Below are 27,761 nucleotides of genomic sequence, written 5' to 3'. Positions count from 1 at the left end.
AAACGAATCGCCTTCTAACGGTACAATCAGCCAATCACGTTGAAGAGGGCGTGGTCTCGTCCAACCTCCATATCCCGGCGCGCTGTTAAGGTCACTGCTGTCATTCGGGAGCTAGCCACCCACCGAAGAGCCGTAAAAGCCACCGAAGCGGAGGCGACACAGCAAGGAACGCGACGTGACGAGCAACCACAAAGACGAAAAAATGTCTCTTTCCAACAAGCTCACTCTGGATAAAGTGGACGTCAAGGGGAAGCGAGTCATCATGAGGTAGGGCGCCTCACGGAAATTAATTGACCATTGAATTAGCTTACTAGCTAACTACGTTTTTCCCCCTGTTATATTAGTCTTATACTTAGTAGTTTAGTTATTGGGATTATAACCACTGGTTTTAGAGATATTCCAAGGTGCCGAAATGACGGGGGGCGTGGGGTTTCTATTTTGATGTCACCGGAAGTTCATTTCATCACGTTTCATAATGGCATCCCGTGCCATTAATGTTTAAATGTATGCCAAATGTACACAAAATTATACCAAGTGCAATAAAATCAAAACAAACCTTATATACGTTATCGCTCATCCAAAACAGTTTCACGACTGACACCATTAGTAATTTGCCAAATTTTATCTTTCATAGAAAATTATTTTAGACGTAATTGATAAAAGCCTATAGATTTTGGAGATTCAATTTTTGAGTGTTAAAAATAACAAAATAATAGGTGCATTAAATTCATACTATTACTGGCAAACAAGAATTTTCTGCAAAGCACTAAAATGTCAAATGAAAAAAATAGAATAGAAAGTCTTTATTGTCATTATATAAAGTACAATGAGATTTAAAGCTTCGCCATATCTTTGCAGTGTAAAATTACCTCATTGGCTGCCATTGATGGTGATGGATTGGACGTCTATCACTGTCAATGGCTGCCATTGAGTTAAAAACTGCTTTTAATTACAGTCCATGAGGGACTCTCCCCACAAATGTGTGCTGAGGCAGTATTTAGAACTACATAATTACGAGTGCTATCAAATTAATTTAGCCATGATCACAAAATAACTGCTTATCACTGGTTTTTAGGCATATAGAATCAAGTCTCTCTTCATACTTGTGCCCATGACTTGGGAGCCACACTTGAACCTGACACCCACCCACTGTGAAAATGTCAGAGGTTCCACTTTGACTTTCTCGGCCGCAGTCGGCATAGGTCAAGGTTCACTGCAAAATGCACGCCGTGATGAGTCTTGGCGGCCTGTGCATCAAAACCGGGACGTGCCCCGGCATGTGAACCTGAATGAGAACTAGGCGAGGCGGGATGTCGCTATGGCGACAATGGGTTGATCAGCCAAGAATCTGCTCGGTCTGTCTGTTTGTTAGGCTGGATCAGAAGCCAATAATGACACGGCTTTCCGCCGCTATCGAAAGTGCTGTGTTTGTAAGGCAGCGGGATCATCCAACACACGCCTCGGCTGCCAAAAATGCCGCTGAAAAGCTGACCGGTAGAGTTCCAGACCAGACAATGCTTTTACAGTACTTTACGGCATTGTGAGCACGCCGGTGTCGGCTTAGCATCAGGTGGGGAGGAGGGGGAGTTATGTAACGCTGGCGTACGAGGGATGCAGCATGTACTCAGATGTGCTGCATGGCAACTCATCTCCTTTCATTCATTGGTTAGATTTGACTTTACATTGAAGGGCCTATTTAGCCCTTTCAGTGCCATTGAGGACGATAGTCGTCCAATCGTATGACTCTTTTCATCCTTCTGCTGTGACTTTAAATTAGTTTGTCACTATTTATTATATTACTGATACATATACACATTATATTATATAGTCAGTTATCACTAGTATCGTAATCAATGGCAATCAATGAGTTGAACACTATGAACATTTTAAAAACACAACTTTAGAGTTTCATTGGGTACCATTTGCAAAGTGTATTTATGTTTTTATTAGTGGTGGGACTAGGCATGTGTCGGTATGAGATTCTGACAGTATGATAACCTCATGCTAAAATATCATGGTATTGCAATTACAGCTCTAAAATACTTTGAAATATCTGGGTTTAAAAAAAAAAAAAAAACTATTCTATTGAGCATGATTTTTATTTTTCAAAACTTATTAGCAAATTGGAACATAATTTTAATTTTAAATAAAAAAAGAATTAAAAATTATTGGAAATATTCTAAATAAAATTAAAATAAATGCAGTCCTTTAAGTGAGCTAAACCCACAGCTCAACATTATTACCATCAGAACAAAAATAACTGAATTATTTTCCATAAAAAGCATGTGTGTATGACTCGTATTAGGTTTACATTATACACACACTGTCTTTCTCAACACAGACAGTTGCCAGAGAGAAAAAAACACCACGTTTTCCACTGCTAGACACACTAAACACGCTGGAGTTAACTCTCGTAGCTGGTAGGAAACATTCATGACAGCGTTCACTAACCATTAATTTTGTACAAATGCGAAATCATATTGGAGGTATTGCCTCCTCGGCAGCTACCCTCCGCGAACATGTTGTACATGTCGGTTGGCCCTCCTCTAAACCGCGGGCGTCTGTAACTTTTCTGGAGCCGAAGTATTCCCATACCAGCAACTTCCTTTTTTTTTCGATGGAGGGCAAAAAAGTTCAGGAATCTCACCTCCATGCATTGTTGGGACATAAATAATAGCTAATACCTTAGGGTCGGTATGACGGGAAATTTTTGCGGTTTTGAAACCTTGACGTTTTCAGACAACGGTATACCTTGAAACCGGTAATCGGCACATGTCTAGGTGGGACTTAAGTATTCAATCAAAAGATTTAATGAGTTTTTAAAACATACAGCATTCTTGGGGGCGATATTTGAGGCTTATATACTTTTTCTTAAAGCACATTAGTTAAGAAACCCAAATGAAACACTCATTTTCTACAGTAAATGTCTATATTACAGTAGAAGTTACATTTTTCTTCTGTTACTTTCTTTTGTAACACTGACCACTAGGTGGTACAACTATACAATTATTATTATACAAAGATCTTCACCTAAACAGCAAACATAACAGTATTATATCGGCCAATCTTAGGGGGTTAAAATGTCCATATATCGGCCCGATCTATTGGCTGGCTAATATATCTGTTGTCCTTTTATGAGAAAGATCATCACTTAACACAGTGAACATAACAGTTATCCTATTTTATTGGCTATATGTCGTCCAATCTTTGGGGGAAAAAAACACCAAATATCAGCCAACCTGTTGTAATCAGAGGTGAGTAGAGTAGCGTAGCCAAAAATTTTACTCATGTTAGTTCTAAATAGTATTACTAAAGTACAAGTAAAAAAGTACTAGTTGAAAAGAATACTCAGGTAGTGAGTACCATTATGAATTGCTTATAATGTCTTGATTTTTTTAAAATAGTATGTCTTTTTTCTCAGCACAACTTCATCTATATGAAGTTATGAAACGTTATTAATATACTGTACTATAACGTATTACATGACCATATTAGGCCAAAAAGATAACACAAAAATCATTGAATTTAGGGGCCGTTTACATGGTGACTCTCCGAGAATACGAAAAATGTCAAATTTGCATTTGCGTCTCCGTTGGAACAATGTCGCGATTCTGCATGAAAACGATGTAGTATTCATGCCAGGCCCTAGGGGGCAGTGCAAATTTACTGGGCGAGAGAATGATGCACTTTGACCCCACCAAGCTCCCTCAGCCCGGAAAAAAAATATGCCCGCCCACTCGAAGCGATGTCATTTTTCTTTTGTTCAAAAAGGCAAAAAAATTGAAACGTTCAACATATTTAATTTAAAAATATTATTAAAACAGTAAATTAAAGCCGACATTCCGCCATATTTGCTGTTTTTAATGATTAGTAGCACTGCTGCACACGCCCAATGTGACGTGTACGATTGCTGACGTTAACGACGCAGTCTCGCGCCGCAGGAGCCTTTGATATGCATGCCGAGGAAGCCACCCTCAACCCCCCGCAATCAGATTCTTCCACTTTGGAGGTAGGATTCAGAATTTTTCGTCTTCGCCTTCCGTCTTTGCCGACACCATATGCACGCAAGGCGCGTCCACAACTCGGTCATTGCGTCTTTGTGTCGCAGAGTCGCCATGTAAACTGCCCCTTAGACCAGAACAACACTATGAGCATGAGTGGCCTCTGGTGGAGAAAAAACATTGACTGGTGTAATGGAGTCATGTGGTTATTGTTGCGACGTCTCATTGGTGAAACTGAGACAGCCACTGTCGGCATCTCTGGCAAAAATAAAGTCAATATGTAGAATAAAAATGAAGAAAAATGTAAACAACTCTTGTTTAGCTGAAAGTAGCAGAGTAAGTAGTGTTTCTTCACAAATTTACTCAAGTAAAAGTAAAAAGTATTAAGTGGTAAAACTACTCTAAGTAGTACATTTTTCTCAAAAAGTTACTCAAGTAAATGTAACTCGTTACTACCCACATCGGGTAGTAATGATTCATATTTGTAAATAAAATCCACAGTCAATATTTCTTTACCTTTTGGCTGAAACCCCCCACCCCCTTTTTTTTTTCTTCAGGGTTGACTTCAACGTCCCCATGAAGGACAAGCATATCACAAACAACCAGAGGTAAAAGTTTGCATCTTCCTCACTTGTTCTTCATTAAGATTGATCGCCACATCCTTCATTTGATTTTAGGATCAAGGCGGCCGTCCCCAGCATCAAGCACTGCCTGGATCACGGTGCCAAGTCGGTGGTTCTGATGAGCCACTTGGGCCGCCCCGACGGAAACTTTGTGCCTGAGAAGTACTCGCTGGAGCCTGTCGCCGCCGAGCTCAAAACCCTGCTGGGAAAGTGAGAGCGTTCGGGCGACTTAAAGATCACGTCTGAGGTGGATGGCTTTACAAAATCCTCCTCTCGCGTGCAGGGACGTGACCTTCCTGAAGGACTGCGTGGGCGCCGAGGTGGAGGCGGCCTGTGCTAACCCCGCCGCCGGGTCCGTCATCCTGCTGGAGAACCTCCGCTTCCACGTGGCCGAGGAGGGGAAAGGCAAGGACTCCTCTGGAAACAAGGTGAGGCTCCCGCACTCACCAATTAAAACACGCTAAATGAATCAATATGAGAAACCAATTCTGGGACCTGCTGACATTTATCCTGAAGGTCACTGTTGCTTTTTCTGTCTTGAGAGGACTGCTTGGTATGCAGCCTGTAGAGATTAATTTCTACTGTAGCAGCTTCCCTATTAAACGTCATTATAACAAGACGACATGAGAATCTAGTGAATTCTCTGTGTGATAGAGTGCCGGACATTTTTAACCGTGCAGGGTTTAAAAAAAAAAAAAAAAAGCAACATTTTTTTCTTGTTTTATTTTTGTTAAATAAAAATAATATTAACTGCTTTTCTAGTTCTATTAGTGTATTACATTTCCAATTAATACAGTTCAACTTTTCAACAACACAGAAATTGATTCGCTTTAATAACTTTATAAATAAAGTAAATTTTAGATTTTACTTTTTATTGCCCACAAATGCTTGCAATTCATTGATATAAAAATATTTTCTCTTCCTAAATATTGTTTTCTCTTACTCTTTTGGGTACTATTAAAAACGTAGTCCTTTATTTTAGACCCCTTTTCTATAGAACTCATTTTATTTACACAGAACTTTTTTTTTTGGTTTATATTCATTTTGGCAGTCTTATTACAATTTAAATCCCTTGAAATTTGGCTTATTCAAGTCTTTTTTTTTTCTTTTTTTTTTTCCATGAAAAAGATGGACAGTCTGGTAATATTTAGTGTCCAAAGTACAACTTTTTCTCACACCATACAAATCATTGACAAAAAAAGGAGGGGTTGAAACGAGTACATTTATGAGTTGCTTGTGGTAATACCACATAGCCCCAAAACAGAAATAAAATAAATTTAAACCATCTGGTGCGCACCAGATAGTATGTGGTTTGCACCAGAAACAATCTGGTAAACATTAGCATTAAATAAGCTAGCGGACCTTTGCTATGTAGGTTCGTCAATTGTTCTTTTGTAGGATTCTTATTTATTTTCTTTTATTTTTTACATCGTTTGAGGCTGAGCTCAGGCGCGCATCGGACACCAGCAGTTTTGGTGTGCTAAAAATGATAATACAGGATTTAGTTGAGCTTTACTTCAATCTTGGACTCTACTAGCGCCTTAGCTTAGCTTCAGACGATATAAGATAATGAATAAATGAGGATTTAAGTACCGTAACTTTCAGACTATAAGCCGGTACTTTTTTTGTCATTTTGAATCCTGCGGTTTATAGTCCACTGGGGCTTATTTGTTGATTTATTTGGGTTAAGAGGTAACACTTTATTTGACGGCATCGTCATGACACTGTCATAAGACTGTCATAATTATGACATGACACTATCATGGGCATTAATGAATGCATATGACAGATGTCTTTAAGTGTCATCCGGCAAATTATGACAATAACTCCAATTATGTCCAGCTCAGATCTTTTACATCAATTCAAAAGTGAGATAATTTGCCGGATGACACGAAATAACACCTGTTATAAGCATTCATTAATGCTCATGACAGTGTCATGTCATAATTATAATTGTTTAATGACAGTCTTATAGGACCACCGTCAAATGAAGTGTTACCAAATACCTTAACTAGAAATTAATGAAACAACTGGAACGGTAACTGAATAAGTAATTAGCACAGAACATGAATTTTGATTCTTATTCACATCTGTAGCGCTGCAATGCATGCTAGGAGGCATGTTGGACAACACGTGTTAACAGCAGGTGGCAGCAGAGGTTGACTGTCTCCCCCAAAGGAGCAGTGATGGCTAAATGAAGCTTCTTCAAGCAATGAAGCTTCATGGTGGTTCATTTGGTCTTATGGCAGTCGTATGATGCCGCTGTCAAATAAAGTGTTCCCGGTTAATTTCTTTTGGTGTAAATATCCCATACAACAGTGAGGGCAGCTGCGGCTTATAGTCCGGTGCGGTTTATCTATGAACAAATGCCGTTTTCGTTAAGGGAGTGCAAAAAAATCGATTATGAGATGCATCGCGATTCGACACGTGACGATTCGATTAAGATTCATAAATTTTCAAAAACGATGATTTTTCCTAATAACGTTATGACAGCCGCTCGTAGCGGAACGAAATTCAAGACACGTCCGCCGCCCGGACACCTTTACTGGACGCACGCATCACCTTAAGATGGATGCTTTCAGTTACTGAGCGAGAGATTTACTCCTTTTCAAAAGACTGGAAAATAAATTTGTGTATGAGACAGGCAGGGACCCAGCGGTTGCGCTTCTGTGCACAAGTTATTTTTTAGAGCGAGGGGGGACGAGAGAGTTCGTTGCTCCTTGTCTTTCAGTTGTCCAGCAGTAGGTTCAAGTTGTGTTAAATAGAAAAAGTCCCTAGTGTTTTGCTGAGTCCCCTGTCCGTCTATCAGAGGTGAGTACACGGACCCTCTTGTACTATTTGGCCTTTATTGTTGTTGTTTTTGAGACGTTACTAGTTAGCGCCGAGCGCTGTGCTATTTAGGTACTTCGCTAACATGTATTTCCATGTCAAGTTGTGCGTTGTTTGGTGTGTACATAAGTTACTCCAGATGCAGAACGTTTAAAACCAGGATTAAGTACAGCAGTAACACTACAAACATGCGAAATAGTACAAAAATCTGTGAAAACAAAATATTTTGGTTAAAAGAAGTCTTATTTCTAAAGACACTTTGTTTCAGAAAATGTGGAATTAATTCCACCAGTGTAAATTTTATTGTATTGTTGAGAGAAATAAGTACTGCCTTTGAAATAGCTAATGTTTTTGTACCTTCTTGTGAAAAAGAGTATCTCTAGGTCAGCTGTGTGTTGCATGGGCATTTTGAGAAATAAATACTGCCTTTAAAATAGTTAATGTTTTTGCACTTTCTTGTACTTTCTTTTTGGGGAAAAAAAAAGCAATTCAAGGGCAGCTTTTTGTTGTATGGGCATGTTTCCATCGTTCGGATATTTTAGATAATTAATGGACATAAATTTTTTTGCCTACTTTATTAACTCATTCACTCCCAGCCATTTTCACCAGAGCGATGCCCTTCGCTCCTGGCCGTTTTACTGGATTTTGACTGATTTTGCAAGGCACACAGAAAATTCTGTTCTATTGCTATATAAACATGGAACCCACCAAAAGAAAGATTAGACTGTCTTCTTTCAGCGGAAAAAAAGTAAGTTCATATCTTTTTACATTCTTTAGAAATCGGCATTAGAAAATAGCTTAGTTTGAGCAATTTTCCAATTTCTGAGGAAAAAACGGAGAAATTAAGCTTTTTGTGAAAACATACATTTCAAACATAGCTTTGACTTTAACACAACTATTTTTTGCTTTGGTTACATCCCAAACATCTGAATGTTTTCCTTTTACAAAATAACAGAAACAACAAGACAAATAGAGCTTTTGATCACAAAGTAACAATTTATTTACACATAACTAACTGAAACATGACGGTTTTGTGGGTACGACAGCCGGTTAAAATTTTCCCTCATCGCCGCCTGTTTCAAAAAGATGAATTTTTTTGAGTCTCTGCGGGCTCTGCTCGCGAGCAGCACGGACTCAACGGCATCTAGTGATCCCGGTCGTTCTGCTCGGTCGTCCAGCGCCTGGCATCCCGGGCGTCCTACCGGTTGTTCTGCTCAGTCATCCTCCGCCTGGCATCCATTTGGTCGTCTTCCGCCGGCGCTCCGGCTTTGCGTCTTGTCCATTCGTTGCCGTTGAATAGGGTTGCGGGTCTTGCCAAATGCGCTACTGCCCTCCAGTGGCCAGTTTTATTGCTTTAAAATGGATTTTCAGCTTTGTGCTTTGGAGCTAGATTGAACCACAACCCAGAGATGTCTCTTTTGAAAAAATATGTAAAAGACCTATAATACGTCTTTGGGACACTGAAACATTTAAAAATACAACGTATTTATAGGTTTTTGGGAGCAAATGAGTTAATTAGTAATGTACGATGCATCGAAAATCATGATAACCGTGATTATTGTCAATACCGTGATCATCGTTCAATAATTGAATCGTAGCACCCTGAATTATAATCGAATCGAATCATGAGGTGCCTAAGATGGCACACCCCTAGTTTTCGTGCCAAATTTGGTGGGTGGCGGCTTATAGTCAGGTGCGCCCTATAGTGCGAAAATCACGCTACAACAAAAGAACAATTGGCTAACTTGCAGAGCAGAAGTATGCTAGCTTAATTGCTATATAATACTAATGTTTACCAGATTGTATCTGGTGCGCACCAGATGGTTTAAATTTATTTTATTTCTGTCAATTTCCCTTTAGGGGCTCTGTATAATAAAACACAAACAAAAAAACCCTTTTTATTTTCTTGCAATATCATAAATTTTCCCCCCTAATATTGTTATTGGAGTACCTGGGCACATGAGTCCAGCACCTTAAAACAACTTTTTTCCATCCATGTGTATCTATGACACCTCCTCTTATTTTTTTAATGCTGACAGACGAAGGCCTCCCAGGAGCAGATCGACACCTTCCGGGCATCTCTGTCCAAACTGGGAGACGTTTACATCAACGACGCCTTCGGCACGGCTCACAGAGCCCACAGGTGAGCTCTGGCCGGCGCGCCCACGGTTGACGACGATCTGACGCGCCGCCGTATGCTCCCCGCAGTTCGATGGTGGGCGTCAACCTGCCTCAGAAGGCAGCCGGCTTCCTCATGAAGAAGGAGCTGGACTACTTCGCCATGGCTCTGGAGAAACCTCAGAGGCCTTTCCTGGCCATCCTCGGAGGGTGAGTGACCTTCACTCTTTGAACACAACGGGTTGTGCAATACGAGTGTAACTGGTGTTTTTTTTTTTCTTTTTCAGGGCAAAGGTGAAAGATAAGATCCAGCTCATCAACAACATGCTGGATAAGGTGGACGAGATGATCATTGGTGGCGGGATGGCCTTCACCTTCCTCAAAGTGCTCAACAACATGGAGGTGAGGCTGGAGACAAACAATAATGACTAATATATCGCCACGCAACACAAACATATGGTTCGAATGACAAATGCTTTTTTATTTTTTTTATTTTTATTATTATTATTTTTTTATTTTTTTAAATCTTGCTATTAGTTTTCTGTGCCTATTTTTCCCTGCTTTAAACAATTAGTTTCAAAATATTACACCTAATAGACTGATATTTCTTTTTATAGTCAACATAATATTATTCAATACAAGTCCTGTGAACTAACCCAAGCATAATTCTAAAAATGCTCCACTTTGTTCAAGCAAATGATTAGAAAGTAGAGGTGTGCAAAATTTCCGATTCTTAGATTATTCGCGATTCGGCCGTGGAAGATTCGAGAACGATTCACAAACATCCAAATTCCGATTATTGAAATATGCCAAGTAAAGCGGAAGTACAACACACTCAGCGCGCCGCGCGGTCTTCGGGACGGAACGGAGCGGGAGTAGCTAAACATTATGCTTCTCATTAACCGGCCCCTCGGGTAATGCCAACGCTCAACTCACGGCTCTAGCTCAACTCATGCCACGAGATAAAAAAACACAACAACATACCTGACTGCTGCCGAAAAGCTGCTACAAGTACAGCTAAGCTACATAATGTTACGGTAGATATCATTTATATAGGACTAGATGGATTATAGACTCTGTAGCGGTAGCAGCACATCTGCAAAAAGCTAGATGCGGACGTTAGTAAACGGCCGCCATCTTAAAGCAGTAAACTTCGCTGCAATGCTGTTGTAGCGAACCTTCCAAGCAAACCTAATTCACTTTTTATCTAAAATACTCCTAAATCGGTAAAATATTGACTTGAATCTATCTTTAAAATAGTTTTAAAACTTTCACATGTCAAAAGTAGACAAAAGGGAAATTATGGAATAACGGGAGCAATTTTAACAACTTTAACGGTTGATTCACAACATTAAATTAATTGAATGTAGTTTAAAGCTGCTGATACAGAATGGGGACTGGAGTTTTTTTTATTTAATGTTATTTTTGTATATTTGTTTACTGCTATATGTTAACTTGATACTGAAATAGTAGTTTGGTTTAGCCTGAGAGTATTTTTGAACAATTTTGGAACTAATGTACAAAACTTTATTAAAAAAAGGAGGGGGGTGCATCAATAATCGTTTTATAATCGAATCGGAGCCTCTGAATCGTAATCGTAGTCGAATCGTTAGGTGCCCAAAGATTCCCAGCTCTATTAGAAAGTGCCATTATTTTGCTAAACAAGGTCTGGACTGACCTTCTAATGAACCACGGCTTGCTCAACGTTCCCAAACTGCCAGACTGGAATCTTGAACCTAGCCAATCTGTCAAATAATATGGTTTATTTTACGTATCTTACATGGCACCTAGTATTGTCTTGTCACAGACGTTGAACTCTTATTGACCTATTACACATCAGGACCACTATTTGCTTGGCTAGATTGTAACTTGTACCGTCTACGAATGACTGAAAACGTGTGACTCGAGCAGGTTTTCCAGGCAAATGTCTTAACCCTTAGTAGGGTTATATATTTTTGGTAATTAAAAAAAAAAGACTCTGTATTCACATATGTGCAACATTACATATCTGGTTATGTAGGCCACATCTCAATTATAATTATACTAGACTGCCCAGGGGGAGGTCTCAAGTTCTCGCTCACTTTTTTTTTGTTCTTTTTGGTGAGGACACTAATTAAAATTGCCACTCCTTCAGTATTAATGGACGAATTGCGTTGAAATTTAGTAGTCATACTCTATGTGTATCCCCACATCAGTCCTTGGAGCCTGATTTTAAAAATAATTAAATAAATAATAATAATGTCTCTGGGCTGATTAATTAATTGCAGACCATAGACCAAGATTTGACGGGCGAGGGGCCACTCCGTAGCGGGCCTATTTTCAAAAACTTAAAAATCTAGTATTTTCAAAACCAAAGCCGCTAGCGACCTAAAACCAAAACAGACATCTCCATTAGGCATATATGAGTCTCCATTAGCAGCAGCATCAAAACATTCAAAGTCGTTCCACAATAAAATACTGATTAACTATTTTTTATGTAAGTATAACAAAACTTAAAATGGCTCCAAAATTCTCAGATCATAGGATGCCCAAAAATCACTAAATTAATAGATAATCACCTATATTTACAGGATCAATAGCAATCTTTCCCATATCATGTTTTGCCCAAAATACGACTTAATTTTTAAAAAAAATTTATTTAGTGCAATTTTGACATACCCTTTAAACAGCATCACTCAATTTTCACATCAGATACTTAATACTTGGGGAAACCATGCAGAATTGTCTTAATTTTACTCAACTAAAGCAAATTTTGCATTTTTCTATATGCAATTACAACTTATTTTGGTTGAATTCCGATGTCACTATTGCCTCAGCACGTCTTGCTGGTTATCTGGGCCTCGTCATTTTAATATTAAAATGTTACATAAATAAAACACAGAAAAACATAATTCGTTTTTGTATGAACACAGAAATGTAAATTACTATTTTTTTTTTTTTTTGCCAAAAAACGGGCAGTTGGCTGAAAATTACCTGATTATTTGAATGTAAAGTTACGCCATTGTGTACAGATACGAAATCCAACATGGCGGCCATCACAAAACAAAGAGCTTTGTAAACTGAAAATTCTTGTAAATAAATGTGTAAATCCTGGAATTTCTATAGATATGAACGTAAAACAGTCTAAATTCTTGATTAAAAGCAAAAAACTGGGCAGTTATCATTAATTTTATGTAAATATTTAAATCTAAAGGTGTGCTAATTTTTTCCATTCATTTCATTTTTCACAACGTTTCAAAGTGGATGCATGTTGCTATTGTATATAATAATTACTTTGAATCCTTGATCAAATCACTTTTTAGACACTCCTGCCTGCTTGTATGCACTAAAACCATAGTCCTGTTTCCACCTAAATTCGGCGTTAGAACGCAGCGTGTTTGAGTTAAAAGCTGCCACGATGCCCTGCCTGACCCGGCCTCCTAAGGGAAGCCATGGCGCAATGTCTGTAGGAGCTTTCTCGTCAACTTATAGTGAAGTCTGTGTGCAGACTTATTGTTGCCTGTAGGGACCAAGTTAGTCAGTAGAGGGCATCGAGTGTTGTGTTTTCATGAGGCGCTCAGGTCGTAGTACGTTCTGAATTTTTTTTTTATCATTATTTTTACGTAATTTTAAAATCAATACAGTTGTATATTAACAAAATATTAATAAAAAAACAAAATTGATATTATAATGAATAAAATAGAAATGCACTCTTGTTATGACCATGATAACTCTTCTTTTTTTTTTTTTTTTTAATTTCATAGTATTTGTTTGTCATTGACATCAATAGATATCGAAATAATTTAAACATGAATGCCCATGTTTCAGTGCCGTTAACGGCACTGACGTCCAATCAATTTTGACTGGGAGGGGCAAATTCAATGGAAACCAATGAGTTCAATGAGTGCCTTTTAAAGGGTTAGACTTAAGGTAACCATGGCTTGTTTTGACATGTGATTCTGTGCATGAATTTGAAATTCCCGTCTCGTTCCGGGCAGATCGGCAACTCGTTGTACGACGAGGAGGGCGCCGGCATTGTCAAGGACCTGATGGCCAAAGCCGAGAAGAACGGCGTCAAGATCACGCTGCCCGTCGACTTCGTCACCGCCGACAAGTTCGACGAGAAGGCCACCACGGGCGTCGCCACCGTTGCAGCCGGCATCCCTGCCGGTTGGATGGTGAGAAGCGACCGAGTCGCCTTTCCGGCTCGTGGCGCATGATTATATCTGTCGTCTCCTCCGCAGGGTCTGGACTGCGGCCCAGAGAGCTCCAAGGCATACGGCGAGGCGGTGGGCAGGGCTAAGCAGATCGTGTGGAACGGCCCGGTGGGCGTGTTCGAGTGGGACAATTTCGCCAAGGGCACCAAGAACCTGATGGACAAGGTGGTGGAGGTCACCAAGTCTGGCTGCGTCACAATCATTGGTAAGAAGCCCTAGTTTGGAACTAGTTTACTTGACGCTCAGTTACTGCCATACTTAGTTTTTCATATGATTCGTTTTATATTCCTGCTCGGCGTGCTTGCTATACAAATTTAGTAATTACCTTCATTTTTGTGATTTACCACTAGTTAATTCCCTTTTTCAACCTGCGGCTTTGCCCACAAGTTGACATACCACAGCAGAATTTGGGACATATTGGTAATTAAGGAGGAAGAAAATGACTGAAACGGACCATCACAACCACCATCTTTTGGCAACTATAAACCATTTTGAATCATAAAGTAACCAGTGGCAAGGAAGTATGTGCAAGTGAAGAAATGCTGGACATTATTGATTAGTATCACTTTTTTTTTTTTTTTTTTAATTAAGAAATTGTACTGAAAACGGAAAGTTTGGTGACATCGAAGTAAATATTGAACAATATAAAAGTTGGACTCTGACTGGCCATTGCCATACACATTTCTGCTACCTTTCGTTTCAATTAGGGATGTCCTGATCGCATATTTTTGCACCAGAGTTTGAGTCATCCGGCGTGCTATGGTAAAAACCTGATGTCCACCAGGTGCACTAACTAGCACTGCCACTCTTGGAGCACCTTTATGGTAAAATACCTAATGGCATTGTTTGTGCCCCCTTGGTGGCAATAAGATAACAGTTTCAAAATAAACAAATTGATGCAGTGAATTGTTCCAGTGAATATGGCTTCTATACTATTGTTTAGCTACAACTGGATTAATTACCGTATTACTTTTCATCCTTCACACAGCCGCTAGAAAACAGGAATGTTGTTTAATCCACCTGCAGGCGACCATCATGATTTTACAACACTATCCGGGTGTCCGTGGACATTACCGCTTTTGTCCACCATCGTCACTAAAATCGATTGAAACTGAAAGTTAAAGTTGAAGTGTTGCTTAAATTTTTTAATTTGAACAAATGTTCCAAAAATGTTACAGTACTTTACTATTTACAATACTTTCTCTTCCGCTTTTTGCGGGAGTGTTGCGGAGTATAAAACGTATATAGTTTCTTTTGGAAATTCTTTTATCACCTTTCAGCCCTTAAAAAACATTTAAATTAAAAACCCGATCCTTTTCATCCGATTACAATCTTCTTGAGAAATGGCACGCTTAGGCCCGATTTTCGGTCACGTGACCGGGTACATCCCTACTTTGAGCAATTTATTTTTGGACAAGAAGTCAAAGCTTCATCTGAGCGCTGAACTCCACATTTTGATTTGTTCTTTAAGCGGAAGTGCAGCAGAAACAGCTCTACTCGGATTGGCATTTGGTGCCTATTTCCATTTGCTTGATTGACATAATATGCTAATTTGGCCTAAAATTTTTCACGATCATGCTCAGATCTACAATCTTTAATTAGCACACATTTTGAAAAATTAACTTGTTTGTGTGACACGCAGGTGGGGGCGACACTGCCACCTGCTGTGCCAAGTGGAACACTGAAGACAAGGTCAGCCACGTGAGCACTGGAGGCGGCGCCAGCCTGGAACTGCTGGAAGGTGTGTGGAGGAATAAAAACGCAAAATTATTTGTTAAAACCAAGGGCGTAGGTTTGCATAGGGACGGTAAGGACATAACACCACCAACTTTTAAGGATGCTCAAATTGTCCCCACCAACTTTTAAGCAACCATATTTGCATTATATAATGAGTTCAGGTAATTAGCGGTAGGTAAGTTAGATTGTCTTCCCATAAGTTGTAAGGATAGAATTGAACTTACATTATGTTCAGATTTACATTTACCCCTTTTCACTTGTTGAATGTGCTGGTCCATTTTCTCCCCCTTCAAGCGCACGTTTGATTGGCTGATGTCTAGAACCCCCACATTCACGCAATCCCGACAATTTTTGACCAGCAGCAGCCACTTTAAGTAATGTAAAAAGACGTCAATGTTGTGAAGGTGGGGAACACATCACTAATTTTGCAACTGAAAGTCCGACCTGCATCGAGTTAGCATAACATTAGACTGTGTGAACTTGCTAACCTGTAAAACTCGAGTAGAAAGCTGCTTAGAGACGTGTCTTCCTGTACTTTTTCTACTGTTAACATTAATCCAACTGTGCATTTATTCGATAATTAAAATGTATACATTTTCTATCTCTTATCATTAAAAAATATTTGCAGCTGATGGACATTTTTGAACCCCCCCCCCCCCCCCCCCCCAAAAAAAAAAAAAAAAACACAACCACTGTAAATATCCTTTATATGAAGCAAGCATTTTTAAAAATGACTTTCTCCCATGAAAATAATTTTATTGTAACTTTTTTCATTTTTGCATAGGAACCAGCTACAGTTGTGGTCAAAAGTTTACATACACTTGTGAAGAACATAAAGTCATGGCTCTCTTGAGTTTCCAGTTATTTCTACAACTCTGATTTTTCTCCGATAGAGTAATTGGAACAGATACTTCTTTGTCACAAAAACATTCATGAAGTTTGGTTCTTTTATGACTTTATTATGGGTTAACAGAAAGAGTGATCAAATCTGCTGGGTCAAAAATATACATACATGGATCTGAAAAAGCGAATCATTGACTTGAACAAGTCAGGAAAGTCACTTGGAGCCATTTCAAAGCAGCTGCAGGTCCCAAGAGCAACAGTGCAAACAATTGTTTGTAAGTATAGAGTGCATGGCACTGTTTTGTCACTGCCACGATCAGGAAGAAAACGCAAGCTGTCACCTGCTGCTGAGAGAAAATTGGTCAGGATGGGGAAGATTTAACCGAGAATCACCAAAAAGCAGATCTGCCAAGAATTAGAAGCTGCTGGAACACAGGTGTCAGTGTCCACAGTCAAGCGTGTTTTGCATCTCCATGGACTGAGAGGCTGCCGTGCAAGAAGGAAGCCCTTGCTCCAAAGGCGGCACTTTAAGGCTCGACTGAAGTTTGCTGCTGATCACATGGACAAAGATAAGACCTCGGTGGTGGTAGTATTATGCTGTGGGGCTGTTTTGCTGCCAATGGAACTGGTGCTTTACAGAGAGTAAATGGGATAATGAAGAAGGAGGATTACCTTCAAATTCTTCAAGATAACCTAAAGTCATCAGCCCGAAGATTGGGTCTTGGGCGCCGTTGGGTGTTCCAACAGGACAATGACCCCAAACACACATCAAAAGTGGTAATGGAATGGCTAAATCAGGCTAGAATTAAGGTTTTCGAATGGCCTTCCCAAAGTCCTGACTTAAACCCCATTGAGAACTTGTGGACAATGCTGAAGAAACAAGTCCATGTCAGAAAGCCATCAAATTCAACTGAACTGCACCAATTCTGTCAAGAGGAGTGGTCAAAGATTCAACCAGAAGCTTGCCAGAAGCTTGTGGATGGCTACCAAAAGCGCCTAATTGAAGTGAAAATGGCCAAGGGACATGTTACCAAATATTAGCGCTGCCGTATGTATATTTTTGACCCAGCAGATTTGATCACTTTTTTCTGTTCACCCATAATAAAGTCATAAAAGAACCAAACTTCATGAATGTTTATGTGACAAAGAAGTATCTGTTCCAATCACTCTATCAGAGAAAAATCAGAGTTGTAGAAATAACTGGAAACTCAAGATAGCCATGACATTATGGTCTTCACAAGTGTATGTAAACTTTTGACCACAACTATATATTTGAGAAATGTACCCAAACTGTTTGGTCTTATTACTGTCCCATCCACAGCAAAAAATGTACATGCAAGTTATGCTTTTATAGCGTCCCTACCAATGTTGAGACCAAACCTACACTCTTGATTAAAACTATCTTCCGTACATTTAATATATATTTTTTTTAATACAAATGCTGAAATTTACATTTAAAAAATGGTATTTCATTCTCAGCACATTGCAGTTTTAATACTAGTAATACAATAATAATACCGTATTGGCCCGAATATAAGACGGCCCTGATTATAAGACAACCCCTTCTTTTTCAAGACTCAAGTTTGAAAAAAGACTTTTTGAACACCAAATTAATTTTTATACAGAAAATAATTACAGTACATCTGAAACATGATTATAACAATATATTTGAGAGAGAAAGCATATTATTTTGCCTCATTCAAATCTTAATATCGGAACATTTAAATATGTAAAGTGCAATCACATTTGTAAATGAATGGCTTCTGGTTTTTGAAATGTAAATAAACCAATTTATTGCGATAAAACAACAAAATTGCAATAACTGCATTAACCATCAAAGTGAAGTCTAACTGTAACTTTAGTCTTGAAACAAATCTGAATAAGGAAAAACATTGCAATAAAATAATGCAAACTGGTTGAACTTGAGAGTAGCTGAGATCTGTCATGACAGAACATCGCTTCAATGATATCTGGCGCCATCTAGCGTCATGAATGGGTATAATGTCTAGACCGCGAATATAAGACTTTTTTTAAGTCTTATTTCAGTGCAAAAAACACCGTCCTATATTCGGGCCAATACAGTAATACTAACTTATGATACAACACCTGATAATTGTGTGTGTGTGTACATGTGCTCTTTTAGGCAAAGTTCTGCCCGGAGTGGACGCCCTGAGCAACGTCTAAACTTCCATCTCCTCGACCCGCTGACGTGTGCGCGCGAGTGTGTGTGAGAGCGCGTGAATGTGTGTATGCTGAGAGGTGAGTAGCTTCTAAAAACCAGACTGGTGTTAACTTGTGCAAAAACACACAAAAAAAAAAAAAGATGCACACACCCGGCGGGCTTTACCGCAGATGGAGTAGAACTTCTGCCTTACTGCAACACGACTCGGCGAGTCAAAGAGTAGAAGGATTGTTAAGGTGGAATTTTATTTTGCTGTGATGAAAACATGACATCATTACAGACTTTAGACAGCACGTTAGTGTCCTCCTGTCATTCCCTTGCTAAGTTGTGTGCGACAAATGGATATTCACAGACATCACAACTTTTGACGCATACAGTGGGTTTCCATACAGAATGGTTCATGTGGCGTTTGTGTACCTTCCGACGGTTCTGGTCGCCTGTTCAAGTGAATAAATGTCCCAAAAAAAAAAACAATCTGCTGTGCTTTTATTTCCTTTTCAACTACAATAAAAAGTATACATGGTGCTTAAGGAAAACACTAGACTTCTGCCTAAGCAGACAAATTCAAAGCACTTACAGACAGGTAAATATTAAATAAAACTGGGAAGGCTTGACCGCCAGGTGGTAGCCTTCGTTCTGTAGAGAATGTCCTCTGACACCCATGTCAAGCTGCTCTTTCATTCTGGTACAACAAACCTAGCACAAAAAAGATGTTATTCTATCAAGGATAATTTAACTCATTGACTGGGAGTTTAATGTTCAGAGTATGTGCTGTGGTAGTTGGTAAAACAGTTAAAAAAAACAATATACATTAAAAACACTTATTGACGTCGCTAGACATCCAATACATTTATCACCATAAATGGCAGCCAATGAGTTCATGTCTGCACAAAAATGTGCTTACCACTCTCCTGTTCTTGAGCGTGTTGCGCCAGGAAGTCCGAATTTTCATAGTCGTCGGCGTCGTCTGTGTGGTGACACAGAAATTCTGTCAACTCTTAAAATGAAAGAAGTGCTACGACCTTGACGTCATCTCGTACCATCGATTTTGCGCGCCACGACATCCACGTTGGCGTAATGAGCTATGGCGGGATTGCCACCTAAGAACAAGACGTGTTGTTTTATTCGATGATTAACCTTCAAGTCTTTTAATTGGAAAGAACTAGTGTTGCACCGTCCGATACAGCTGTGTGGTATCGACAGGTGGCAGTACTGTACGGATACCACATATTAATCTAGTACAACTTCTTTTAATCGCATACCAGGTATGTGTGACAATACATGAAAAAATAAGGGCTGTCAAACAATTAAAATTTTTAATCGAGTTGATTACAGCTTAAAAATTAATTAATCGTAATTAATCTCAATTCAAACCATTTATAAAATATGCCATATTTTTCTGTAAATTATTGTTGGAATGGAAAGATAAGACACAAGACGGATATATACATTCAACATACGGTACATAAGTACCGTATTAGTTTATTATAACAATAAATCAACAAGATGGCATTAACGTTAACATTCTCTTAAAGCGATCCATGGATAGAAAGACTTATAGTTCTTAAAAGATAAATGTTAGTACAAGTTATAGAAATTTTATATTAAAACCCCTCTTAATGTTTTCGTTTTATTAAAATTTGTAAAATTTTCAATCAAAAAAATAAACTAATAGCTCGCCATTGTTGATGTCAATAATTACACCATGCTCACTCATGGTGCTGAAAGCCATAAAATCAGTTGGACCCAAGCGCCAGCAGAGGGCGGCAAACACCAAAAAACAAGTAACAAGCGGACATTACACTCTTCTGTCATTTTATACTGTTTAAGCGGGGCATGTGCGTTTATTGCGTCAAATATTTTAACTAGGGGTGTCAAACGATTAAAATTTTTAATCGGGTTAATTACAGCTTAAAAATTAATTAATCGCAATTAATCGCAATTCAAACCATCTATAAAATATGCCATATTTTTCTGTAAATTATTGTTGGAATGGAAAGATAAGCCATAAGATGGATATATACATTCAACATACGGTACATTAGTATTGTATTGGTTTATTATAACAATAAATTAACAAGATGGCGTTACCATTATTAACATTCTGTTAAAGCGATCCATGGATAGAAAGACTTGTAGTTCTTAAAAGATAAATGTTAGTACAAGTTATAGAAATTTTATATCAAAACCCCTCTTCATGTTTTCGTTTTAATAAAATTTGTAAAATTTTCAATCAAAAAATATACTAGTAGCCCGCCATTGTTGATGTCAATAGTTACTTACACAATGCTCATGGGTGCTGAAGCCTATAAAATCAGTCGCACTCAAGCGCCAGCAGAGGGCGGCAAAATTCCAAAAAACACAACAAGTACACCTTTCACTGTGCTCTCATTTTAATCTGTTTGAGCGGGGCATTTGTGCGTTATTTGCGTCAAATATTTTAACATGATTAATTAAATTAATTACCGCCCGTTAACGCGATAATTTTGACAGCCCTAGAAAAAAACTCTAGAAGCTGAGATTTGAATGGCTCCCAGTGCATTAGCTTATCTTACATGCTAATCACTTAATGCTAGCAGAGCACACAAATTGGGTAGCCTACTTTTTCTAGTTTTCCCTCATTCTTTCAAAGCTAACATCTTTATAGATGGTCACGTCAATGTGAGTGTTCATAAAACTCCAAAAAACCCACAGGACTTTACCATCTTCCAGTTCATGAGAAAATTTTCAATTACTTTTAGCTATAGGCTAAATATGGGGTGCCCACTACGTCGATTGCAACGCTAGTGTAGGTAGCTCATGGCTAGAGTAGCCAAAACGTTTACTCAAGTAAGAGTAGCGTTAAAATAATATTTCTTAGGTGAAAGTAGTCATCCAAAAAATGTACTCAAGTACAAGTAAAGAAGGTGAAACTGCTTACGATGTTTGATTTTTAGTTGTTGTTTTTTTTAAATAATGGTAGGTTGTTTTCTAAGCACAAAGTTATCTATCTGAACTGTTATTATACTTTGAAGAAAAGGAAGACTATAATAGGGCTGCAGCTAACGATTATTTTAGTAGTTGATTAATCGATGAACTAGTTCGTTCGAATAATCAAGTAATCGGATAAGGAACATAAAAAATTAATACCTGAGCTGAGCCTCAAACAGTATAAAAATAAATAAATGAGGATCCAAGTACAACAAAATAACTGATAATAATAATAAAATGGCTAACTTGCATAGCCAACGTCCGCTAGCTTAAATGCTATAAAATGCTAACTTTTTTTTTTTTAACAATGCACATAACAAATGTTTCAAACACATATTCCCACAAGAACAGCTAAATATACCGATGAACCAAATTACGAATGCATTAAAAAACATTAGCTCAAACAAAACTTATTTGGTCTTAACAGGCAGCAGCTGGATTCAGCCCTGTGAAATGAGTTATGTCAAATTCACTGTTGCCACTAGATGGCAGCGATCCACCCAAATCAACGTAACAAATTGAAACTAAACTCTTTCAAAACAAACAATTACAATGCCACATTAAACGAATACTCAAAGCAGCAAAATTTAGTTTGAATCTTTTTTCTAATCAAATTACTCGATCGATTAATCGTTGCAGCACTAGACTATAACCTGCTACATAACCACATAAAGCCAACGAAATACAAAAAAAAAAATCATTGAATTCCGACGACAGAAAAAAAAATACAGAAATGAAGCAATATTTGTCCTAAAGAGCATGAGTGCCCTCTCGTGGAGAAAACATATTTCATATTATGAAACTAAAAGGATCAATCTCCGGTTTTTTACGTGGTCAATCGGTGCCAAATAAAAACTGGGAGTGAGGGTAAAATCCGTGTTTTCAAGTCATGTTGACGGCGGCGCTCAACGTCAAATCTTAATTTTGTTCACGGTGCTTTAAAGATGCCACGTGATTGAACAGGCCAGCGTGATCATCGAACGGCAAACTTGAGTCTGATTGGTATAATGGAGTCATGTGATTATTATTGCGACGTCTTATTGGTGAAACCTGTAGCGCCACTGATATGTAGATTAAAGAGGAAAAATGTAATGACTAGTGTAGCCCAAAGTAGCTGAGTAAGAGTAGCGTTTCACAAATCTACTTGAGTAAAAGTATGGATTAGTAAAACTGCAAACCTCTGTTTGCAGCATAAAAAAAATATAGATATATTTTTATACATTTATTATAGTGCTGCAACGAATAAACGATTAACTTGAGTATTCGATTAGAAAAAAATCGAATTAATTTTGCTGCTTCGAGTACTCGTTTAATTAAAGAGGTTATAATGGTTTATTTTGAAAGTGTTTGCATTTAGTTTTATTGATTTGGGTGGATACACTGCCCTCTGGTCTGCCTCATTTCACCTAGCTGAATCCAGCTGCTCCCTGTTAAGACCAACATAAACTAAGTTGTTGTTTGAGCTAATGTTTTTTTAATGCATTCGTAATTTAGTTTATAAGTATATTTCGCCGTTTATTGTTAGAATATGTGTCTGAACCATTTGTTGAGAGCAGAGGCGTCGCGTCCCATTAGGCAAACCAGGCAATTGCCAAGGGCCCCCAGCCAGCAGGGGCCCCGAGAGGGCCAACAGATTTAGCACACGCAGCTTTCCTGCACTGTCGCAGCGACAAGTACGACAGTGCCAGTGAAAGCCTTGTGTCTAAGTTCCCTGAAGGGGCCCCTTCACTCACTCTACACCCCCTCCCCCCCTCACGTGACTCAAGAGTGAGAGTGAGCGGTGATTTGGCTTGTTTTAAATTGGTGTATATCCAAAATGAAGAGAAGTTATCCTTCTGGAAGCAACAAAAGAAAGAAAGAAAAAGCAGAAGAGGAGAAAAGGACGCAAGACAGTTGTGAGTGTACTACGTTACTGTAGTTTTATGTCCTAATGTAGTAGAAGCCGGGCACTTTGAGTGTCCTAAAAAACGCTCTATGAGACCGAGGCGTTATTATACTTTTATTAAATATGCTATTGCTCCTAGTCCAACCCCTGTGCTAAAATATTATTTAGCTGATGGCTAAAGCCTATATTAGTCATAACTGGCGGCCATTTTGAGTCGGGCGACTTGCAGTCGGAAACAAAATCTCGAAGAGTACACATTGCGCAGCATCGGCACCTTATTTCTTAATACTACCCAATACCGATGACGTCATTCGAGTGCCGTATCAGTACTGATGCCATTAGTAGTATCGGTATTGGTGCAACACTAGATAAAAACCCACCTTTCATCATTAATGGTGTAAACTCATTTTCATAAACTGTGATGGGGAGTGGATCTCTGCAAAAGTAAATGCACTATTTGGCTATGAATGGTAGTTTGTGCTGACTTTTTGTATGAATTAAAAAATATGTATAAATTACTCACACATAAATGTGTTCCCAACTTCCAACTGGTGACACAGCCACTGAATATACAGCTGTGATGAAGACAAATAATAATAATAAATATTAAACAGTTTTAATGTGTGTGTTAGAAAATATCCTTGAGTGTAGTCGTCATTCATGATCCACAACTTACCGGGATAAGCATCCTCACTGAAAAATACAAACAAAAACTTTCACACTTTGTTTAAATTGTTAAGCATTTTGCTTTTTTATTTCATGGCAAAAGCGTACTTTGAGGATGGAGTCATTTGATTGGCTTTGGTGACTGAAAGAAAAGGTAAATGAGTTCAATGAGTAGAGAGACTGTCTAGTATTACACATGGAACAGTAGCAGATGGAGCATTTACCCGTTTTGGATCGCATTACAGCAAATCTGCTCCCCCCACGCTGGCTGTCAAAAAGTCAATGTGTCACTATTAATGAATGCTAGTTGAGTTTTGTCAGAAAACCTGATACTCACAATGTGTGCGGGTTGTATATTTGCATTTCTTCGTGTATGGTCTCTGTAGAAAATTAGAAGAAATCACAAAACACTAATTACAAACAAGGATCATAATAATAAATTGTTGCCATTCATTTTTTTTTTTTTTTTTTTTTTTTTTTCAAAATGAAAGTATGCTCCAACCATTGACTTACTTGTAATTTTCGGACTATAAGCCGCTACTTTTTTCCCCTCACTTTGAATCCTGCGGCTAACAGTCCAGTGCGGCGTATTTTTTTTATTTATTTGGGTTATTGGTAACACTTTATTTGACTGTCATAAGACCGTCATACTTGTGACATGACACTATCATGGGCATTAATGAATGCTTATGACAGATGTCATTAAGCCTCATCTGGCAAATTATCTCACTAACTCCATTTATTTCAGGCTCAGATCTTTTCCATCTATTCAAAAGTGAGATAATTAGCCGGATGACACAAAATGACATCTGTCATAAGCATTCATTCATGCTCATGGCAGTGTCATGTCATAATTATGATGGTCTTATGACAGTTTTATGGCGCCACTGTCAAATATAGTGTTGCCAAATACCACAGCTAGCAATTAATTAACAACTGGAAGAGTAACTGAAGAGTTACTTAGCAGAGACTATGAATTTTGATTGTTATTTACATCTCTAGCGCAGCAATGCATGCTGGGAGGCATGTTAGATGACAGTTTTGACAGCAGTTGGCAGCAGAGGTTGACTGTCTCCCCCAAGGGAGCAGCGATGGCCAAATGAAGCTTCTTGAAGCAATGCTTTGCAACCAATTGGTTCAAAGCTTCATGGTGGTTCATTTGGTCTTATGACAGTCTTATGATGCCGCTGTCAGATAAAGTGTTACCAAATACCAGAGCTAACATTTAATGTAACAACTGAAAGAGTAACTAAAGAAACTAGCTACATTTTGAAACTTTTTTTTTTTCCGGAAAATTGCCGTGTACGGGCGAACTGAAAATTTTTCGAGGTTGTTTGGAAAATTCCCATCGTCGCGCGAAAATTCGGGTCATGTCGATACTTGAACGGTGCCGATCGGTTTAATGGTTTGGGCTGCACCGCGCGCCGAAAAAACCTGGAGAATAAGATGTTGATATAATATAATAATAATAAAAAGAAGAAGAATGTTGCAGAACAACACTATCTGGCTTTCCCGTAGGCAAAGACCCAGATCATAATTAGCAGAGAACATGAATTTTTATTGTTATTTACATCTGTAGTGCTGCAATGCATGCTAGGAGGCAGGTTAGACAACAGTGTTGACAGCAGGTGGCAGCAGAGTTTGACTGTCTCCCCCTAGGGAGGAGTGATGGTCAAATCTTTGCAGCCAATTAGTTCAAAGCCTCATGGTGGTTCCTTTGGTCTTATGATGCCGCTGTCCAATAAAGTCTTCCCGGTTAATATCTTTTGGTCTAAATAACCCGTTTCACAATGAGGACAGCTGCGGTTTATAGTCCAGTGCGGCTTATCTATGAACAAATGCTTTCGAGTCAAATTTGGTGGGTGGCGGCTTAAAGTCGGGTGCACCTTATAGTCCAAAAATTACGGGAAATGTATTTTAATTTCCAGCTAGTAGTTAATTAAAAGAAAAAACATGTATTTTAAAACATTTTTTAAAAGATTTTGGAAAAGGGACTCAGTGTTGATCCCTGAAGTACGCCATGGATTGAAGATGCTTTTAAAGATATCCAATCATCTAAAATTAAACAAGCTCCAGTCATTTGAAAATCTATTCATTTGTGTCATTTTCTTATTTCCCAAGGCAAACGTAAGCGGTCTGAGCACAATCTCTGAGGTACACCTCAGATCATGAATTATCAAGAGTTTTCAGAAAACACAAGTAAAACCAGTCTAGCAATGCCAATTCAGTCAACAAAACATTGTGGGTCTTAGAACTTACTAGATTTCCTTTTGCATCTCAGACACAGCAGGCCAAGTAGACTCAGTGAGGCCAGCAACGCGAAAGTCACAACTGCCAACTGCTCGCTGGAATTTCCCAGCATACCTGAAAGCAACTCTTGTTAAAATACTGTTATTGTAGGTCCAAATACGAGCAGCAACTGCACTTTTTTTCTTATGTGAACATCTGCGCCTTCAGGAAGTGGTTGGCCGAAACCTTTAGAGATTATCGTCATGCACCCTAAATTGAGGGCAGAAGCACGAACAACCCAGTTTGACAGACCTGACCCATAAATTAAAAAAAAAAAAAAAAATTTTTATGCTCCTCACTCAGTTATTCACATTTCACTTTCAAGATCGCAACTCGTGTTTATATTCTCCTGGGATTCATAGAATAAAGCTCGCTTACAAAACTAAAGGGAACATTGCAGTTTGTATTAAATACAAAATGGGGGGCAAATTCCAATTAAGTTGCCAGTGTTTAAAAAAAAAAAAAAATCTGTTTAATTTTTTTTAAATTGACATTGGTTTACAAATACATTTTAAATTAGTCAGAATGAAAATATTTGGCATTTTGATGTTGGAAACCAAGTCCATCAATGCCAATTTTTTGTTATGGCAACTAATCAATTTTTCCCACATTCATCATAATTATCAATTGGAATAAATACAAGTAAAAATTTTAATTGAATATAGAATAAAAATTATTAGTCTTTGGTGAGGATAAGCGGTTCAGAATATGATTTGTTTTTTTGCTGATGTTATATGAACCAAAAAAACCAACAACAAATTAACAGGAACATCATTAATGAATTTTAATCTCTTTTCAAGTAATTTGGTGTAATTTCATTGCTCCAATTGGATTGTTTCTTTTTTTAAAAATAAAACTACTTTAAGCCCCAAAGTTAACAGAAATCGTACTTTAACTTACCAAATTGAAGATTATCACAACAGTATTTGCTTAGCGTTTCTGCACCGTCTGCGTTTTGGCCGTTGTCCTTCCTGCTTTGGCTGAAGTCAACATCAGTGGTGAAGCGCGTAGGTTGGCTTTCTATAACAACAATTCACCACTTCCGCCGCACGCTCAAGACACAGTGCAGACCCAATAAGGTTTCTGATTTCAAGTGGACACCAAGAACAAAGTCCCCAGCTTCATCCAAATTTAGGTTTGATATGAGCATATGCATGTGTGCTGATGGAAAAACTTCCATTTGGAATGTTAATTGATAGGCTGCCATAGACGTCCAATTCAATGAGTTTTAATTACTGACAGTTATACAGTCCCTGACAAAAGTCTTGTCGCTTATCCATTTTGTAGAATCAATTGCTAATAACCTGACTTTTAATTATTCAATTGGTTTCAGAAATGGCTCATATGAAAGCTAAGACCCTCCCAAATGATGTTAAATGCACAAAAATAATCTTGTTTCACAGAAAAAAGATTTATCATTTA

At 38.4% G+C, this 27,761-nt stretch overlaps 2 protein-coding genes across 2 annotated transcripts; one reads left to right on the top strand and one right to left on the bottom strand.

Moving 5' to 3' along the window:
• Nucleotides 1-69: 69 nt before the first annotated feature.
• Nucleotides 70-19,003, top strand: pgk1 (phosphoglycerate kinase 1). Its single transcript, XM_057821203.1, has 11 exons — nucleotides 70-267; nucleotides 4,559-4,609; nucleotides 4,679-4,834; nucleotides 4,908-5,052; nucleotides 9,493-9,596; nucleotides 9,662-9,781; nucleotides 9,859-9,973; nucleotides 13,549-13,728; nucleotides 13,795-13,972; nucleotides 15,410-15,508; nucleotides 18,491-19,003. The coding sequence occupies exons 1-11, from the start codon at nucleotides 203-205 to the stop codon at nucleotides 18,529-18,531; spliced, it is 1,254 nt and encodes a 417-aa protein (XP_057677186.1). The 5' UTR covers nucleotides 70-202; the 3' UTR covers nucleotides 18,532-19,003.
• Nucleotides 18,406-27,324, bottom strand: si:dkey-183i3.6 (LAT2 domain-containing protein). Its single transcript, XM_057821204.1, has 11 exons — nucleotides 27,240-27,324; nucleotides 26,310-26,414; nucleotides 24,388-24,430; nucleotides 24,275-24,318; nucleotides 24,159-24,192; nucleotides 24,061-24,077; nucleotides 23,908-23,959; nucleotides 23,765-23,820; nucleotides 19,570-19,629; nucleotides 19,434-19,496; nucleotides 18,406-19,225 (listed from the first exon to the last, which is right to left on the bottom strand). The coding sequence occupies exons 2-11, from the start codon at nucleotides 26,410-26,412 to the stop codon at nucleotides 19,194-19,196; spliced, it is 504 nt and encodes a 167-aa protein (XP_057677187.1). The 5' UTR covers nucleotides 26,413-26,414; nucleotides 27,240-27,324; the 3' UTR covers nucleotides 18,406-19,193.
• Between the last annotated feature and the right edge of the window lie 437 nt (nucleotides 27,325-27,761).

The sequence above is a fragment of the Corythoichthys intestinalis genome, chromosome 18, assembly GCF_030265065.1.
Source record: "Corythoichthys intestinalis isolate RoL2023-P3 chromosome 18, ASM3026506v1, whole genome shotgun sequence".
In the NCBI taxonomy this organism is placed as follows: Eukaryota; Metazoa; Chordata; class Actinopteri; order Syngnathiformes; family Syngnathidae; genus Corythoichthys; species Corythoichthys intestinalis.
Note: the sequence above shows the minus strand (reverse complement) of the source record. Positions and strands in the feature narration are given on the sequence as shown.